At 35.0% G+C, this 15489-nt stretch overlaps 2 protein-coding genes across 4 annotated transcripts; both read right to left on the minus strand.

Annotated features, from left to right (window-relative positions):
• Positions 1 to 213: 213 nt before the first annotated feature.
• On the minus strand, positions 214 to 5326 carry LOC139872190 (nuclear transcription factor Y subunit C-3-like). Of its 3 annotated transcripts, none has more exons than XM_071860028.1 (4): positions 5250 to 5326; positions 5114 to 5177; positions 3123 to 3906; positions 214 to 494 (listed from the first exon to the last, which is right to left on the minus strand). In XM_071860028.1, the coding sequence occupies exon 3, from the start codon at positions 3904 to 3906 to the stop codon at positions 3127 to 3129; it is 780 nt and encodes a 259-aa protein (XP_071716129.1). In that variant the 5' UTR covers positions 5114 to 5177; positions 5250 to 5326; the 3' UTR covers positions 214 to 494; positions 3123 to 3126. The 3 variants fall into 3 exon arrangements, with proteins under 3 accessions (XP_071716129.1, XP_071716128.1, XP_071716127.1); XM_071860027.1 differs by having other exon boundaries at positions 3123 to 3914; XM_071860026.1 differs by having other exon boundaries at positions 3123 to 3926.
• A 5818-nt stretch (positions 5327 to 11144) lies between these two features.
• LOC139872085 (stem-specific protein TSJT1-like) lies at positions 11145 to 15317 on the minus strand. The gene is made up of 5 exons (XM_071859894.1): positions 14992 to 15317; positions 12811 to 13051; positions 12570 to 12690; positions 11798 to 11907; positions 11145 to 11595 (listed from the first exon to the last, which is right to left on the minus strand). The coding sequence occupies exons 1-5, from the start codon at positions 15192 to 15194 to the stop codon at positions 11560 to 11562; spliced, it is 711 nt and encodes a 236-aa protein (XP_071715995.1). The 5' UTR covers positions 15195 to 15317; the 3' UTR covers positions 11145 to 11559.
• Between the last annotated feature and the right edge of the window lie 172 nt (positions 15318 to 15489).

The following is a 15489-nucleotide window of genomic DNA, read 5'->3' on the forward strand; positions in this document are numbered from 1 at the left end:
CATCTTCTGAAGTTCGATATCACAAGAAGCTAAAAAAAATCAACAACAAATGCTGGTGTCGACGACACCGGTGGAGAGTGGACAAAAGCTGAAACTCAGCATTTTAGAAGGGAAATGACGACAGTTTAGTTATCCACTCGGTACGCTCTTATAGATGCATATGAACAGTGGAAATATTATTTTCAAAGTCAATTATTATGTCTCATGCTTTAAGATATAATAATACTTTTATAAAGTCAACGTTGTTTATGTTCTGAAATATAAAATTTATCAGATCCCCCAACAAAACGTGGGTTCAAAAATACTGGTTACAAACATTATCCACCAACGGTCATGAAACAGCAATGCTGTCAAATACAGGTAGAGACAGACATTGTTAAGTTCAACTACAAACATCCTAAACAACCACACAAATCTGAACCTTAATACAAATGCCCTATAGTGAGTGTTCTTCTGCAGCCACCATGTTCAGCATTCAATCTCTTGCATATATCCTGTACCAATATAATTATCAAATTTCTTAGTACTATTGAAGTGGACACATATATCTACATTATAAGATGCATCACAAGACTTTTAGGAAGCCAGATTTAGAGGAAACGACAATAACAAGTTTTTTTTTTTTTTTTTTAAACGGCAGTTAGGAGTTACGGAGTCCGAGCGCAATGTCCGAACCCACCCACCAGATCATTTCCTTGGACGAACCATATACGGGGTATGTTTGGCAAAACTAGATGATAGCTTGTAGTTTTTTATATGTATTTAGTTGCTTATCAGGTGTATGTTTTTAGGTTATGTATAGGTACTCATGTATTTGTTTGTAGCTGTATATGTATCTATGTATCTAGGTGCAAGTATATACGTATGTATGTATCTGTACCTAGGTATATATACCTATGTACAGTACCTATGTATATATACCTATGTACAGTGTTGTAAAAGACGGCCGAAACGGGCGCCGCAACGGATTTGCCTTAGTATCGTTGCAACGGGCCTTGAAACGGCAAAAAAGACGGTCAACGCTTAAAAAACGGTCAACAACGCTAAAAAAAGGGAAAAAAACGGTCAAAGACGAAAAAAACGGTCAACTTTATATTTATATGTATATAAATATATATATTTTTATATATTTATTTATAAGTCAACGTTAGTCAACATCCGTTTCGACCCCGTTTTTTCCGTTGCGACATTTTGAGGTCGCTAACGTTTCGGCCCCGTCCCACGTCCTTTTCAACCTCGCCTATGTATATATATGTATACATGTTTAGGTATAGGTATTTATACATGCTTGTGTGTGGTGTGGGGGGGGGGGGGGGGGGGGGGGGTTTGTATAGATCCATATATACATTTATATATATGTATGTGTGTGTATGTGTGGTTGTGTATTTTGCTTGTTTGTATGTCTACTTGATATTACATATCTTAGCGCATTATATTATTTATACTATATGTCATATCGTTGTGTATCATTGCTATATGTGTCTTCTTTTATGGATACTTTGCATGGTTGCATCTTCCTAGGCGCACATAACTCTCATAGGTACGTATGCCAGCACTATTTCGTCTTGATGAGCATTTTTGGCCGGAGGTCCTTTGGTAAGCAATCTCTTGGCTCTCGAGTAGAGGGAGGGACGATCTTATCTAGTCGCGGGTTATATACCCGCGGGTGGAGTAGTGACTTCCTTCTAATTTAGGGTACAAGGAATGATTGTCTACACTCCACCTCCCACATACCCTACATTCGTGGGATTGGGTATTGTTGTTGTTGTTTATCAGAGTAGTTGAAAGTGTTAAAATAAAGAGTAAAATGTCAAAAAGCTAGAATCTAAAAGCTAGTTCTAGTAGCTTTTAGCTTTTTCCCTCCCTCAAAAAGCTTTAAGCTCTTGCAACGAAACATGGCTTTTTATTTGATAAAAGCTTTTTGATAAAAGCCAAAAGCTTGTTTCCAAACATGGCCACAGTCCTACCGCCCCTCATGCATTGCTTAAAAAATAGGAAGAAGCATTGCTTAAAAATTAGGAAGAAGCGACGGGCATTAAACTAGCAACACTTTATATACAAGGGTAGTGTTTGAATAACTTTTATCACACAACCCTACATTCATCGGTTTGTTAATTTGTACTAGGTTTGCTAAACGTTCACTTCTAGAAGTAAAATTCCAAGTCATAATAACTTCTACTTGAATATTGCAAGGATGTTGAAAAATTAAATAAACAGTATATGGAAGTCAGGACATGTCACTCATCTACCTAGATCATATCTTTAAACCCACCCCACTTAAACATACATGTGCACAAATTAATTTAAAATCAACACATGTTTAGGAATAATCACAAATGTGGTGAGTAGGTGGCAAGTCAGGTAATATTACATCTCTAATCGGTCAAATGGGTAATTAAAAATGTGGCACGAATGGTAACGGGTCAAACAGGTAATATTACTCCAAAAGTATTCTACATTAAAAAACTATACTACTATGATAAAATGTCACTTCTGTAGACATCAACTTAACAGATTTTCGCTATATCATATCAACCAGTAGCACCCATTTCAGCCGTACCCAATAGGTTGCAAAAGACGTGAGACGGGGTCGAGACGGTCGAGTCTAAAAGGTCGAGAAAAGAGGGGGGGTAGAGATGGACGTTGACCAAAGTTGATCATTAAAATATATAAGTATATAAATGTATATATGTATATGTATATATATTTTAAAGCCAAAAACTTTAATTGACTAATTTGTACCCATAATTGCTATCACCGCTCATTTAATACAAAAACGTTTAAACTAAAATACGACAAATTTTGCCGATTTTACCGACTTTCTGGCTTTTCCGAATTATGACAAACTTTGACCCGAATTTTGACCGTTGACTGTCATATTAGACGGTTTTCTTTGAGACGGGACGGGGTAGTCACCAAACCATCCCAATGGGCGTCGCAATGGCTTGAGACTGGTCTTTTGCAACAGTGGCCGTACCCATAACTCAATCTGCCCATTTTGCCACCTTGGATATATGTCAAGAAATGCAGAAAATGCAGGAGGTAGCTAAGTATCTTAACGTGAAAGCATATCATAAACATCAAATTTTAAGCCAACAATTGGTTTAAACTTTAAACAGTACCTGCTTAAGCATCTTCATGTGGTTCTTGTTGTTGCTGATGTGTCCACATAGGCTGAGTCATGTACGGACGAGGCTGCTGCCCATAAAGAGCTTGAGGGTCCACGGGCTTACCCATATACATCCCAGAACCACCAACCTGTGGCGGCGGCATATAGTAATACGGTAGACCCTCAGTTGGAGCTCCAACAGGAAGGGGCCCACCTCTAGGCATTGTAGAAGCAATCACTTCATCTTTCAAATCCTCACGAGGTACAATATCAACTAAAAAGTCAAAAATATCAGTCCTAGTAATAGCAGCAGCTATGTCATTTTTCTGAAGAGTCCTCCTTTTGTTTTCTTCAGTATGATTCCAAGACCTTAAAGTCAACTCTAGGATGAACATTTCACATGCACGGGCGAAAATGACTGGTGCTTCAGCTGATATCATTCTCACATCTTCATCTGCTTTCATGATTTTTTTAATCCTAGCTAATGGTAGACTATGGTTCTTGAAATCAGTGGTTTGTTCAATTTCTTGGTATTGGTTTGCCCAGAAATTTTGGAGCTGTTGATGCAGTTGCTGTTGTTGTTGCTGATGGATTTGTTGATACGCGAGCTGTTGTTGTGCGAGCTGAGCTGGCGGTGATTGAAGACCGGATGTTTGTGAAGGTGGGACCGACCCGCCAGCTGGCGCGGGTGGTACGATACCCATCATTTGATTAGGTGGATACGGTGCCATACTGTAAGGCATCTGAGCAGAGTTCCCACCCATACCTTGGACCTGTCCATGCCCTTGCTGATCCATCTTCACAACTATGAACACACCTTCATTATAGAGAAGATATATAACATCGTAGAAAACAGAAAAAAAAAAGAATAGCAATTAGAAGCATAGATTTATATAGTATACAAATGAACTTCATGAGTGTAGCATAAAAGAAAAGGAATTTGGACTTTGCGACTTCAAGAGCAAGGACTGATTAGTGCAGAAACATGAAATCATACAGAAGAAAATAAGGGATATAATCTATACAAAAGGAGTCAATTTCAAGTCTGTCTAGAATCCACACCAATCTTCTACTTCCTAACAAGTAGTCTAAACCGAATGTTAAGTAATAATTTCAATAGATGTTGTATATATTATGTATATAACTATGCAATGTACTGTAGGACATAATGAAACGTATTCTCTCACTAAATCACATATGCACACGTTAATAAACAGAGAGCGCATTTATTACATCATTTTTTATTACATGAAATCAAATGAAAGCTTTAAGTCTTGAAATATAGAAAAAGAAACTTTCTGTCAATAGTATTATGCACAGTGTTGGTATAACTCAAAGTATTAAAATTATTGTAAGAGGTAGCTTTCATGTCAGTAAAATACAAGAAAGTCCCTATACTAATAACCAGAAATCAAGAAACCATATCAACTACGAGGATCCAACTAAGCCAAACCAAAAACATAAAAATGACACTGCATGCAATGCAAAGCACATTCATTACTTTTGAGTATTCTTTTTACCTCAAATTAAGTCCTTAATTTAAAACCAAGTCCAACAAACAGAACATTGGCTAGAATTATGCTTGTTATCAGGTTATTAGCATCCATATGTACTCAAAAGTGGTCTTTTAATCATCTAAAACCTAGAATTTGGAAAGATTACATGCTACATCTTGATAAGAAAGATAAACTTATAATGCATCTAACATTCAAATTTAATTGATACATTTCCTTCACTAAACAAAACAGAGGAATTCAGAAATAAACATAAATTCTGATATAGATAGAAAATAACAAATAATAATTCCCCAACTTCCAAACAAACAGGTAAACAGAGGAGGATTTTCAGTTCAAGTCCCAACTTCTAAACAAATACCAAAAAATATTAATGCATATATATAATATATATAAACATATAGTATGAAACACTATATATAATTATAATAAAGACACAAAAATTTAATCAAAATTAGGGCACATACACGTACAAAATTGAATTACATACCTCGTTACTGACTCAAAGCTACTTCGATCAAACGTGCGAAAGCTAATCAAGCAGAAGGAAATTTCTGAAATTGCGAACAGATCGAGTAAAATTAGCGGAATTTAAGCTGTATAACATGTAGATATAGAGATCATACCTGTAGTTTGATTTAGTAGTGCTAGGGTTTGTAAATGTGACAGGTAAGTTGATCGAAAAAAAAAGGGAAGTGATAATAACGACGCAAATACCTAATGCGGTCTGTGACGATATATATAGTGTGAATAAATTAATTATACGCAGTTAAAAAGGGGAAAGGGATGATTCTCAAGCACATTTTTTTATCCTCACACACCTATTTTAACATTTTACTTTTCTAATAATACTCAATTAGTGTGTAAGGATCAAAAAAATGTGTGTGAGAATCATCCCTCGAGGGGAAATATTAATAAACTAGTATAAACAAAAACTTGTTGATTTTATAAGTTGTTGTGTTGGCTAATAAATCGGGGAAAAGGCATTTTTTTTTATTAAAATGGAAGGCAACAGAATTTTGGCAATGTATTTAACTAACTTTTAATTTTCATAAATAGAGTTTTTTTTTATTAAGATCATTTTTTAACTCAACGTCACCAGCTCAATAGTCTGCGATTTGTCATCGGTGCGCCTTATGATGCCCCTAACGCAACGTAACGGTTAACGCTTCATAGCATTAGTCACCAGTTTGACGAGAAAAATGTGTTAGAACACATGGCTGACTCTGATCGGGCAAAAAATATTACTACTTCCGTTTCAAATCTATTGTCCATTATTCTATTTTTAAAATGTCCCAAATTAATTATCCATTTTCATAAATGGATAATAATAATGTGATTAAAAAAATTTGTGACCCTACTTTATTCACACGCAGAACAAAAATATAGGTAAAAATTAAGAGGCAATACTTGAAAATTGACAAAAGGTAAACGTGAGGGGTACTTTTTCTTAAAATATGTGTTTTTCGTGGGTAAATAATAGATTTGGGACGGATGAAGTACCATTTTTTCAAACGGTATTATTGTCGTTATTTTTTATTTTTTTAAATTCAATTTATTTTCTCTATAAATACTCTATTTAACCCATTACGTTTTTCATACTCAAAATACACATCTTCATTACAAATAACTTCAAATTCACATTTTAATATATATGGAATCATACGATTTTTTTTTCAATCCGACTCCGAAGATGAAATTATTGCTGAAGTTGTTCAACAATATTTATTAAATGAACCTGAGCACGAACGTATCCCAAGACCTCTAATATACAGTATGAGGGAGCGTGAGATTGCAACGCAACGTTTAGGGGATGATTATTTTAGCGAGACGCCGAAATATACGCTATCACAATTTAAAAAATGTGTTTGTATGCGGTGTCAATTATTCCTCGGAGTTGCGTAAGGTATATCAAATTTTCTCAAGTAATGATATTCCCGAACATTTTAGATATTTTACCGAATATTATGATGTTTTGGCAGACAAACTTTTACTACTTTATAAAAATGTACCTCAGCTCTACGCCAGTTGGCGTATGGAAGAGTCGCGGATATGTTTAACGTGAAGAGTAATATATTCTTGTGACATATTACATAATATGATTTAAGAAGATAATGAATTTTCACTTAATTATTGGAAGGAAGATAACGGCTCTAGTTTTTGAGTCGACAACAAGCGTCGATTTATTGGCGACTTGACTGACTCTTAGAGCCTAAAGTAAATTTCAGGCAGGATTTAAACCCATGAAAATTTGACTTTACCATTTTCATGGCGTCTTAACTTTACTTTTATCTTTATTTTATTTTTATAAAATTTTTTCCTACTAATTGGCCGGAGGTCCACTCGGAAACAATCTCTCTATCCGTCGAATAGAGAGAGGGATGACTTTCTCTACTTTTGAGAGTGTTTTCACTCTGGGCGGAGAAATGAATTGTCTTTATTCTCTGATAGGGGAAGGATTGTCTACATCTCACCTCCCATATACACACTTATGTGGTATTGGGTTTTGTTGTTGTTGTTGTTGTTGTTGTTGTTGTTGTTGTTGTGGTTGTGGTTGTTGTATTGGAAGGAAGATATGATTACTGAGGAGGTGGATAACTGACCTCAACGTATAAGAAATAGACGACGAGACCAAGAAACGATATATCAAGAAATTAGAGATAGACGGGTTCACGACCAACATCAAGATGATTTAGTAGATCACATTTGGAACCTTCCACCTGCTTTTCGCACCTTGCATTAGTTTTTTGTGACATCCTTGTTGATTCAGCATAGTGCGCGCCACGCACATCAGGTGTGTGTGTCGCTCACTCATTCGGGCTGGCACGGGCTGTTTTATACATTGGGAGGATCAGGGGGCAGAGTGTAAATATATTATTATATGGTTGAGCTGGAATTTGAGTTCATTTAGACACCAAACACCATTCAGAAACTTAGAGTGAGAAAACATTTGTTACATTTAACTTCTAGGGAGAGGAAGCTCTAACTTGAAGAAATTGAAGGATTAAGGGTGTGCATGAGACTTGTGGGTTTTATTCATTGCCAATCTAAAGAGTACATATGTTTATCATCGACAATCTCTCATTTTGGGAAGAACCTTAGTTTTAGTCTTTGTAATAAACTAGAAAAATACCGCCCGCGCGATGCGGCGGGGCTTTTCGGATTTCCTATTCATATTTTATGTAACAATATGTATGTACGCAATTAAAAACGCATTGTTAGGGGTATGTTTGGAGGCATGCGGTTAGTACATAGTATACCTAATGACCTATGCGTTTTTCATGGCAGGAAAATCGCGGGGAAAAGGGGAACATGACCATCAATATGATTTAGTAAGTGTGGGTTGTTTGTCGTACGCGTATCTATATGTATGGAAGATAGTCCGAAATGTTTAACGTTTTTTAAAAAGAGTCCGTTTCGCGCATACCTAGTTTCGTTGTGTTCGTGATTTTTTTCCGAGTTGAGCGGAGGCGTCTGAAAAATTTAACTCGTGGTGAGCGTGGAGATATGACGCGTTGAAAATTTGGATAGAGTTTGTTTAGATTTCTTTAATAAAATAGTGTGTTGACACTTTTTACCCCTGAAAATCTTTAACAGTTAACATAGTTGAGGGGGTATTTTGTAAAATATGTGTTTGGTGCTGTTTTTTGGTGACGCAACGACCAAAATCTTCGTCTCGTCTCAATTAGTATATAAGAGTAATAATAATTGGGGATTGAGGTTTATAGTTGAATTGGGTGTTTGGATAACCCTAAATTGGTGTTTTATTTAGTATTTAAGCTGAGAATTTTGGAAGTATTATGTAGGATTCTGGTTAAGGGATTTATGGGCATTTTTGGTGATATATTATGATCGTTTAAACATGAAATTATGAGCTTAAACAGAGATTTAAGATGTTATTTTGTGAAAGCCTATATAGTTAATCAAATTCTATAAGGTAAGTAACTAAATACAACTCCATTTGGGTAAGAATTTTGTTTGTCACAGTGTAATTTATGATTAAGCTCTAGAAAATGGGTCACTTGGACAAGAACATGATGGGTTGGGATAGAAAAGAGTATAAGTGGTTGAATTGTTGAAATGGGTCAAGCTTCAACCATTGAGATTCCTCGGAATGAATAATTTATAACACGATGATTAATAGTGTATATGTGATTACAAATGTATAGGTTCCGTTAAGGAGTCTAAGCAATCATCAATCTTCAAGTTTCGTTGTTCGCAAGGTAAGTATATAGCTTTCAGGGTTGCTTTGGGAAAGGATTGTATATTGTCGGATTTCCCCGTGCAAGAGACGGTATGCAATTTTGGGGTCCCAAAGATGTTTAGATGTATATTTATTTACGTGTATTGTTTTACGTGGACCCTACTAGCAAGGGGCTGCTCAATTGGGTACGGTAAATTGTGAGATCATTTACTTTAGAATTTGCTTGTCACGACCTAGTTCGGGCAAGAAGGGGTACCTCGACATTATTCTGAATGCTTAAGTGTCTGGTGTGTGTGTAAGTGTGATACATAATTGCGTGTTGTTAATTATTTATGTATATAATATTGTTATTATTGTCCTCACTAAGCGTTACCGCTTATTCCGTTAATTTGTGTTGTGGGTTTAGGTTGAAGCAGCACTAAAGCTCATAGGGAGGGCAAACAAGCATCTAAGGACTAGTGTGGTCTTTTGATTTCTGGCACATAGTATGGTCTTTTGATTTCTGGCCCATGTTGTAGGTTTTAGGTACATGATGTGGTGTTTTGATTTCTTAACATGCTTGGAATTTTCATAAGTTTTGGTTGTTCGCACTTAAACTTATTATCTTTCGTCGATACACTCTGTCTGTCGAACGACAGTCAAGTCACTTTAACTTAAATTTGCACTTTAACGACCTTATTACTCGAATGATATAATAAACGATAACGAACACAAGCATTCAAAGTAATAATATAACAACCAAAGTCACGTGTTCACTATTGTTCATGACTCAATGACTGAATTAAATGTACATGCCGGTTAGAACTAGGGATTTACAAATATACACTAACAGATCGTAGAGGTAAATCGTATTGGGAGTGCTCGTATCGTGCAATGGTTTTTGTCGCGAGTAGATTAAAATGAAAAGGACGGAGTTAAAGGGAAAATGAGTGGTTTTTCCTAGCTATAATGAATCTGAAAAATATATTGATCGAGGAAGGAATGGGTTGGAACTCCTTGAGAAATCGAAAGTTGATTCACGTCCGTTTAAGCTTCATGACAACGTCCATGATTTGTACTTCGGAGAGGCGATTCAAAATTTATTCAAAGAGCCTCATGTCGACGATCGGGTTGATTGCTTATTGACCGTTGATATTAATTCGGACGAGATTGGGTTTTTTTCATGGCCTAATGGACCGAGGTATACTAGCACATTTGTTGGCAACTTTGGTTTGAAATGGTACTTCTAATGTTCTTAATTTCAAGATCGACAAACGTTCGGGTAAGAAGATTGGGCCCGACATCGTTAACAGTAAAATGAAGAAAGCGGTGCCTGAAGGAGGGTGTATCCATCTTGCTTTCCGTTTTGTTTATTTATTTGTCCGCTTGCTTTATTTCATGTTCAAATTGTTGTATGTTCGGATAGTTTGTTTTGTTGCTTGCGTTGTTTGGTTATTAGTTGGGGAGGCTCGGCTATAGATGGCGTTTGCTTAGCCTTAGCTTTTTAGGTTCGAGCCTCCTCAGGATATTTTGTATTCTTCGATTGTTGACGTTTTTTTTTTTTTTTGAAAACGGCTTCGTTTGTATAAGTATTCGTTATTTTAGTGGGGGAAAAAACAGGTCACAGAATGTAAAGCAACTATTGTTCAACTCTTCTCATTTGGTCAGTGGGTCTATGACCCAACAGCTTTTGTGAAAGGTGTGGGCTTCATTGGTCCATCCACATCCAAACATTTAACCATGTTAGTATGTTTTATTGTATTCTAAAAAACATTTCAGATTTGAACCGTCATCAGTAATCAAGTGGTTTACAATAGTAGAGGTTTTTGTACCTAACTTTATAGTTAAGTTTATTGACTTGTACCACATTTTATGCACCTTAACCAGAGTTCTAAAAACCGTCAGTTAGCCAATTAATTATTGATGATGGTTAGCAATTGTACATTGATGTATTTTTTTTAAAGGCAAGTTGTCGGCATCACCCAGAGAGTATTAACCACCTTCGCGATCATTTACCACGCAGACGCGTGCCTTCGAACGGAAACTCGAATCATATTACATAGATCTGAACCTTAAACCATCCTGAGAGCAAGGCAGGTCGGACCCGGATCCTGAACCGTATTACATTGATGTAATTTTGATGTATATCCTTAAAGTGTTTTGATTTTCGATACAAGCAAGTTAGAATAAAGGCTTAGCCTTCCTTATAGCCAACTTTAACATGGCCACCAATTTCACTTTGGTTTACAGGTTCAACTTGGTTCTCAAGTTCAATTTGATACTCAAGTTCGCGTTTACCCAATTTAGAGAATATGAATAAATATCTAACACAATAATATGAATTAATATCTAACACATTCAACTTGTTTAAGCTCGTTTAAAAGTGAGTAACATTAACATCACTTTTAATAGCAAGTACTTAAGAGATATTTCAAGGCTTACTTGCATTCCATCTCCTTTGCAAGAACACCAGGAACCACATACATATAGACAAATAGATCACAACCATACATTTTACCAGACATTATTACACAACAAGGTGTGTCTGTACACATAACAACATACATGTGGAAATACAACAGCCTCAGACCCTAAAACTATAAAAAGACCCCAAACATATATTTATCATCCTACTAAATATGTTGAATTAGTAAGATGGGATCCTCACATACCGTCGTTTTAAACGTGAGTATCGGATAATAAGTTGTGGATGAAGCAATAGTCTATGGAGGGATGGGATGAAAGAGATGTGTTTACTGTGTGGCTGTGATAGATGATGGGCCTTCAACCTAAAAAAAAATATATCATCCAAAAATGTCACAATCTTTGTTTGACACTTTGATTAACATATACCTGATCTATGGAAATAATTGAGTTTTATATTTTGGACCACTTGTTATGCACTAGAAACCAAGAATATAATGACAGATAAGAACCACAAGTTATAATAAAATATGATGTATGCTTAATGGAATAGATTTAATTGGTTACCATGAACTTTGCACCCCAAATCTCTTCCTCGGTTGCAGGAACGGCTGTGATTTTGTTCTTAGGGTTCTCGTAGCATCTGAGCTCTCCAATTGCTGTGGAGTAGAAACATCCTGCATACCATCACGGCACGCTTTTAAAAACACTTCAAAAGACGTGGAAACTTCAAACCACGTATAGTTGCGATTTTTGGTTTAGCTATGATCTTTAGCGGGTCAAACGGGTATAATCAAAACTTAAGAAGAAAGTAGCCAAATGGGTCAACAGTTGTCATAAAATGTAATTTTAATGGATAAAACCTTATAAATAATTTCACCCACAATCACGTTATTAGTAATACTCCCTCCGTCCCATAAAAAGTTTTTGATAAGATTTTTTTGTTGGATTTAAGATTGATATGTTAAAGGTTTGTTTGCCCTTAAATATAAGGTATGTTTGACTGAATTTATTTTATGTATAAATGACTGAAAGTAGTAAAGTGAGAAGTTTAATGATATTTCGTAGTTATATTTTTGCAAACGTACAAATATTTTGGAACATGTATGTATATATATATAGCAAGACAGTTTTTTTTTTTTTTTTTTGGTACGGAGTGAGTATCAGTTTTGTAGTCATATGTGACACGTCACACGATAACATTTCATGAAATAATTAAAAGTTTTGGATATAAAATGTTCCAGGTTAACCTACCTATATTTATTCATTTTGACCCATTACCCAATCTACCCGACTGAGCCGTTTTGTCATTTCCACAGATATTTGGATTAAAACGAACCTTGAGGGAACGAAGCAAGTGACTTGCCACAGGCACTTTTAAGCAGATCAGCATCATTAGCAAACGCAACGCACCCATCGGCTGTGATTCCCCAATACAAAGGAACCTTGCCATGTTGATCCTGTCATTATCATTACCAACACCACTAATAATTATTATATAAATGATAAAGATTAAAGGCATCTTTAAGTAATAATATAATCATTACAGTAAAAAAAATAAGTGGAAAATTATGACTTACCGTGGCCACAAATAAAGTGGAGGTTGACTTGTCAAAGACAATAAAGGAAAAATCACCCACAAGGTGGCCCACAACTTGGTTTATAGGATAAGGGGCACGATCGCGAAGAGCCTTGTAAGCTTCAATAACCAAAACGACCTCGTTAGCCGACTTGGAAAGCCCGTATTGTTGCTTTAGGCTGCCCAAGTTGTCGAGTGCTCCTTCGAACAAGCAAAATATCTCGTCCTTGACTGAAAAAGATCTGCAAAGTTCATTATAGAAATTTTATTAATGATGTAGTTAAGATGCTTAATGAATCATGTGACATGTCATAAAAGGAAAGCTAGTAGAAAGGATAAATCAAGAACCATTTAAAGCAGGCAACACAAATAATTGAATCATTTTTGTATTGACAAGCAACATTCAACTTTTCAATGGGCCATACCAGTCAAAAACTCACAAAAATAAAACTAAAAAATAAAAACTTGATTGATAGGCAGATATATAATGGGATGTGTCCGGTATTAAATACAAGCCAATTATTAACTACGAATTATAATGCTTCTTTTTTCGGTTTGTTGATTTCATTTGCTCATTTGGTTTGTCTCCTGTTATTTTCGTGTAGTATTCGGATTAGATTTGGTTAGTTTGTTTTAGGTTTTTGGGGTTGTTAGGGGAGGATTGTTTATAGATAGTTCTCGTTTAATGAGTTGCTTTCTAGGTGCGAGCTCCCACGTTGTCCTCGTTTATTTGTATTCTTCGTTGAGGGCGTTTTCGTTTGAAAACCGATCTCGTTTCTACATGAGTTTTCGTTATTTTTGCCAAAAAAAAAAAAAAAAAAAAAAGTTATAATGCTTCTTGAATTTGTATAACCCTATGATAGGGAAACTTAAGGCACCAAAGAATTTTTGTTACTATTGCAAGTATGTATATGTATGTATGAATGAGAAGACTAAGTGCTATCAGTCTATCACTGCTATTGTTATCTATCTTTTAACAATAAAAAGGGTAGTGCAGGTAAATGGAACTTTTTTTGGTAAGAATAAATTAACAGTTTTAACCTAGACCAAGAACGAGTTAAAAAGAAAACCATTCTAATGTCATTATCCTTCTCGATTACTCACCAGCCTTTGCTTCATCTTTCATGTGAGGTAGTTTCAACAGATCACTCTAGAGATCTTTTGACTATGATCACAAAGAATAACATCATTGAGTGCCATCTTTTAGTATTCACCTCATAGGCATATACTTCAAATTATTATTTAGGCTACATGTAAATCCATTTCGTATTTAACATATACTACGTATAATACAAGTTTATTTAGGGTTATTTGAGTAAACTTTTTTAGATGATTATGAATCTATCGTTCTATAGGTTTATCAAAACACAAAAGGTCATTTTGTTAACCCAAACAGTCTATGAATAGGCTAACTACATGTTTTAAAAGAGCTTCTAATGATGGCTTCTTAAGCCAAAATTTGTGTTGTACCCAAATAAGTTATAAATAATCGACAAGAATTAGTATTTTTGATACAAAAATACCACTCATATATATTCAATTTTATTTTGGATGTTATGAATATTGGCGATAACTACAATAAACAATTGGTACTAACTTTACCGATACGTCAAATAGTCATACGGCAACCAAAACAGCTAAACATTAAAGGCCAAAACATTGATCAATCTGTAATTTAAGTCGACATGGTTCGTAATCAGAATAAACCTAATCTTACTATGCCCCTAATCGAAAATTCATGTACGTTTGTGAACCGGTCACAGACGGTTCCAGTTAGACCGGAGTTAAAAATACTCAGCCCTCTGGTTAACCAAAAACAAAACAAAAAAAACTCTTTTTTATAATATTATAATAGTCAAATGGAACACGGAATTATTAATTATTAATTATATTCTTCATAACAACAACACTCACTCGTACCACTTTTTTTTTTTTTTTTTTTTTTTTCTTCTTCAATTACGTTAAATTCAATTCGATCATTTCTTACGCTTAACTTATCTAATTATCATCAATATAACAATTTGATTCCTGAGACATAAGTAAAATGAATCGTAATTTGCAAAAGTATCTGAGAATCAACTTCTATAATATATCGACACGTATAATCGCATCATCGATGATCATATAATATGTATAGATATAGATATAGATAAATAGATATATGTAATTCATTTAATTATACCTCGGATGTGTAATTGATTCGTTCTTATGAGTATACGCCAATTGAACGTCATCACCTATTTGCATCGATACCGCCGATTCATTATTTCCGATGAACCGGTTAACGAGTGCTTTGGACGTGATTTTCGGCGACGGTGTACGGCTTCCGGCTGCCACCAGCTCCTCCGGCGGTGAAACTATTGAACTGCAAAATATACCTAGCATGTTGAATAATTATTATTGAACCTATTTAAATTTAATTTATTATTTTATTTTATTTTGTAAAGAAAACGGATAACAAAGAAAATAAGAGAGTGATCAAAGGGAGATGAAGAAATTTATAGAAAGTGGGTGAGTATATTGTTGTCATTTGACATTTTTTATTTATTTAGTCTTGTTTTTTAAAATTAATCACTGCTCAATAAAATATATTTGTGACCAATTAGGGAACAAACTTAAAGAAAGGCATCCAGTACCGTGACAATATAATGCATTGTTTTTTTAGATAATGGTAAATGTG

The sequence above is a fragment of the Rutidosis leptorrhynchoides genome, chromosome 10 (assembly GCF_046630445.1).
Source record: "Rutidosis leptorrhynchoides isolate AG116_Rl617_1_P2 chromosome 10, CSIRO_AGI_Rlap_v1, whole genome shotgun sequence".
Taxonomy (NCBI): Eukaryota; Viridiplantae; Streptophyta; class Magnoliopsida; order Asterales; family Asteraceae; genus Rutidosis; species Rutidosis leptorrhynchoides.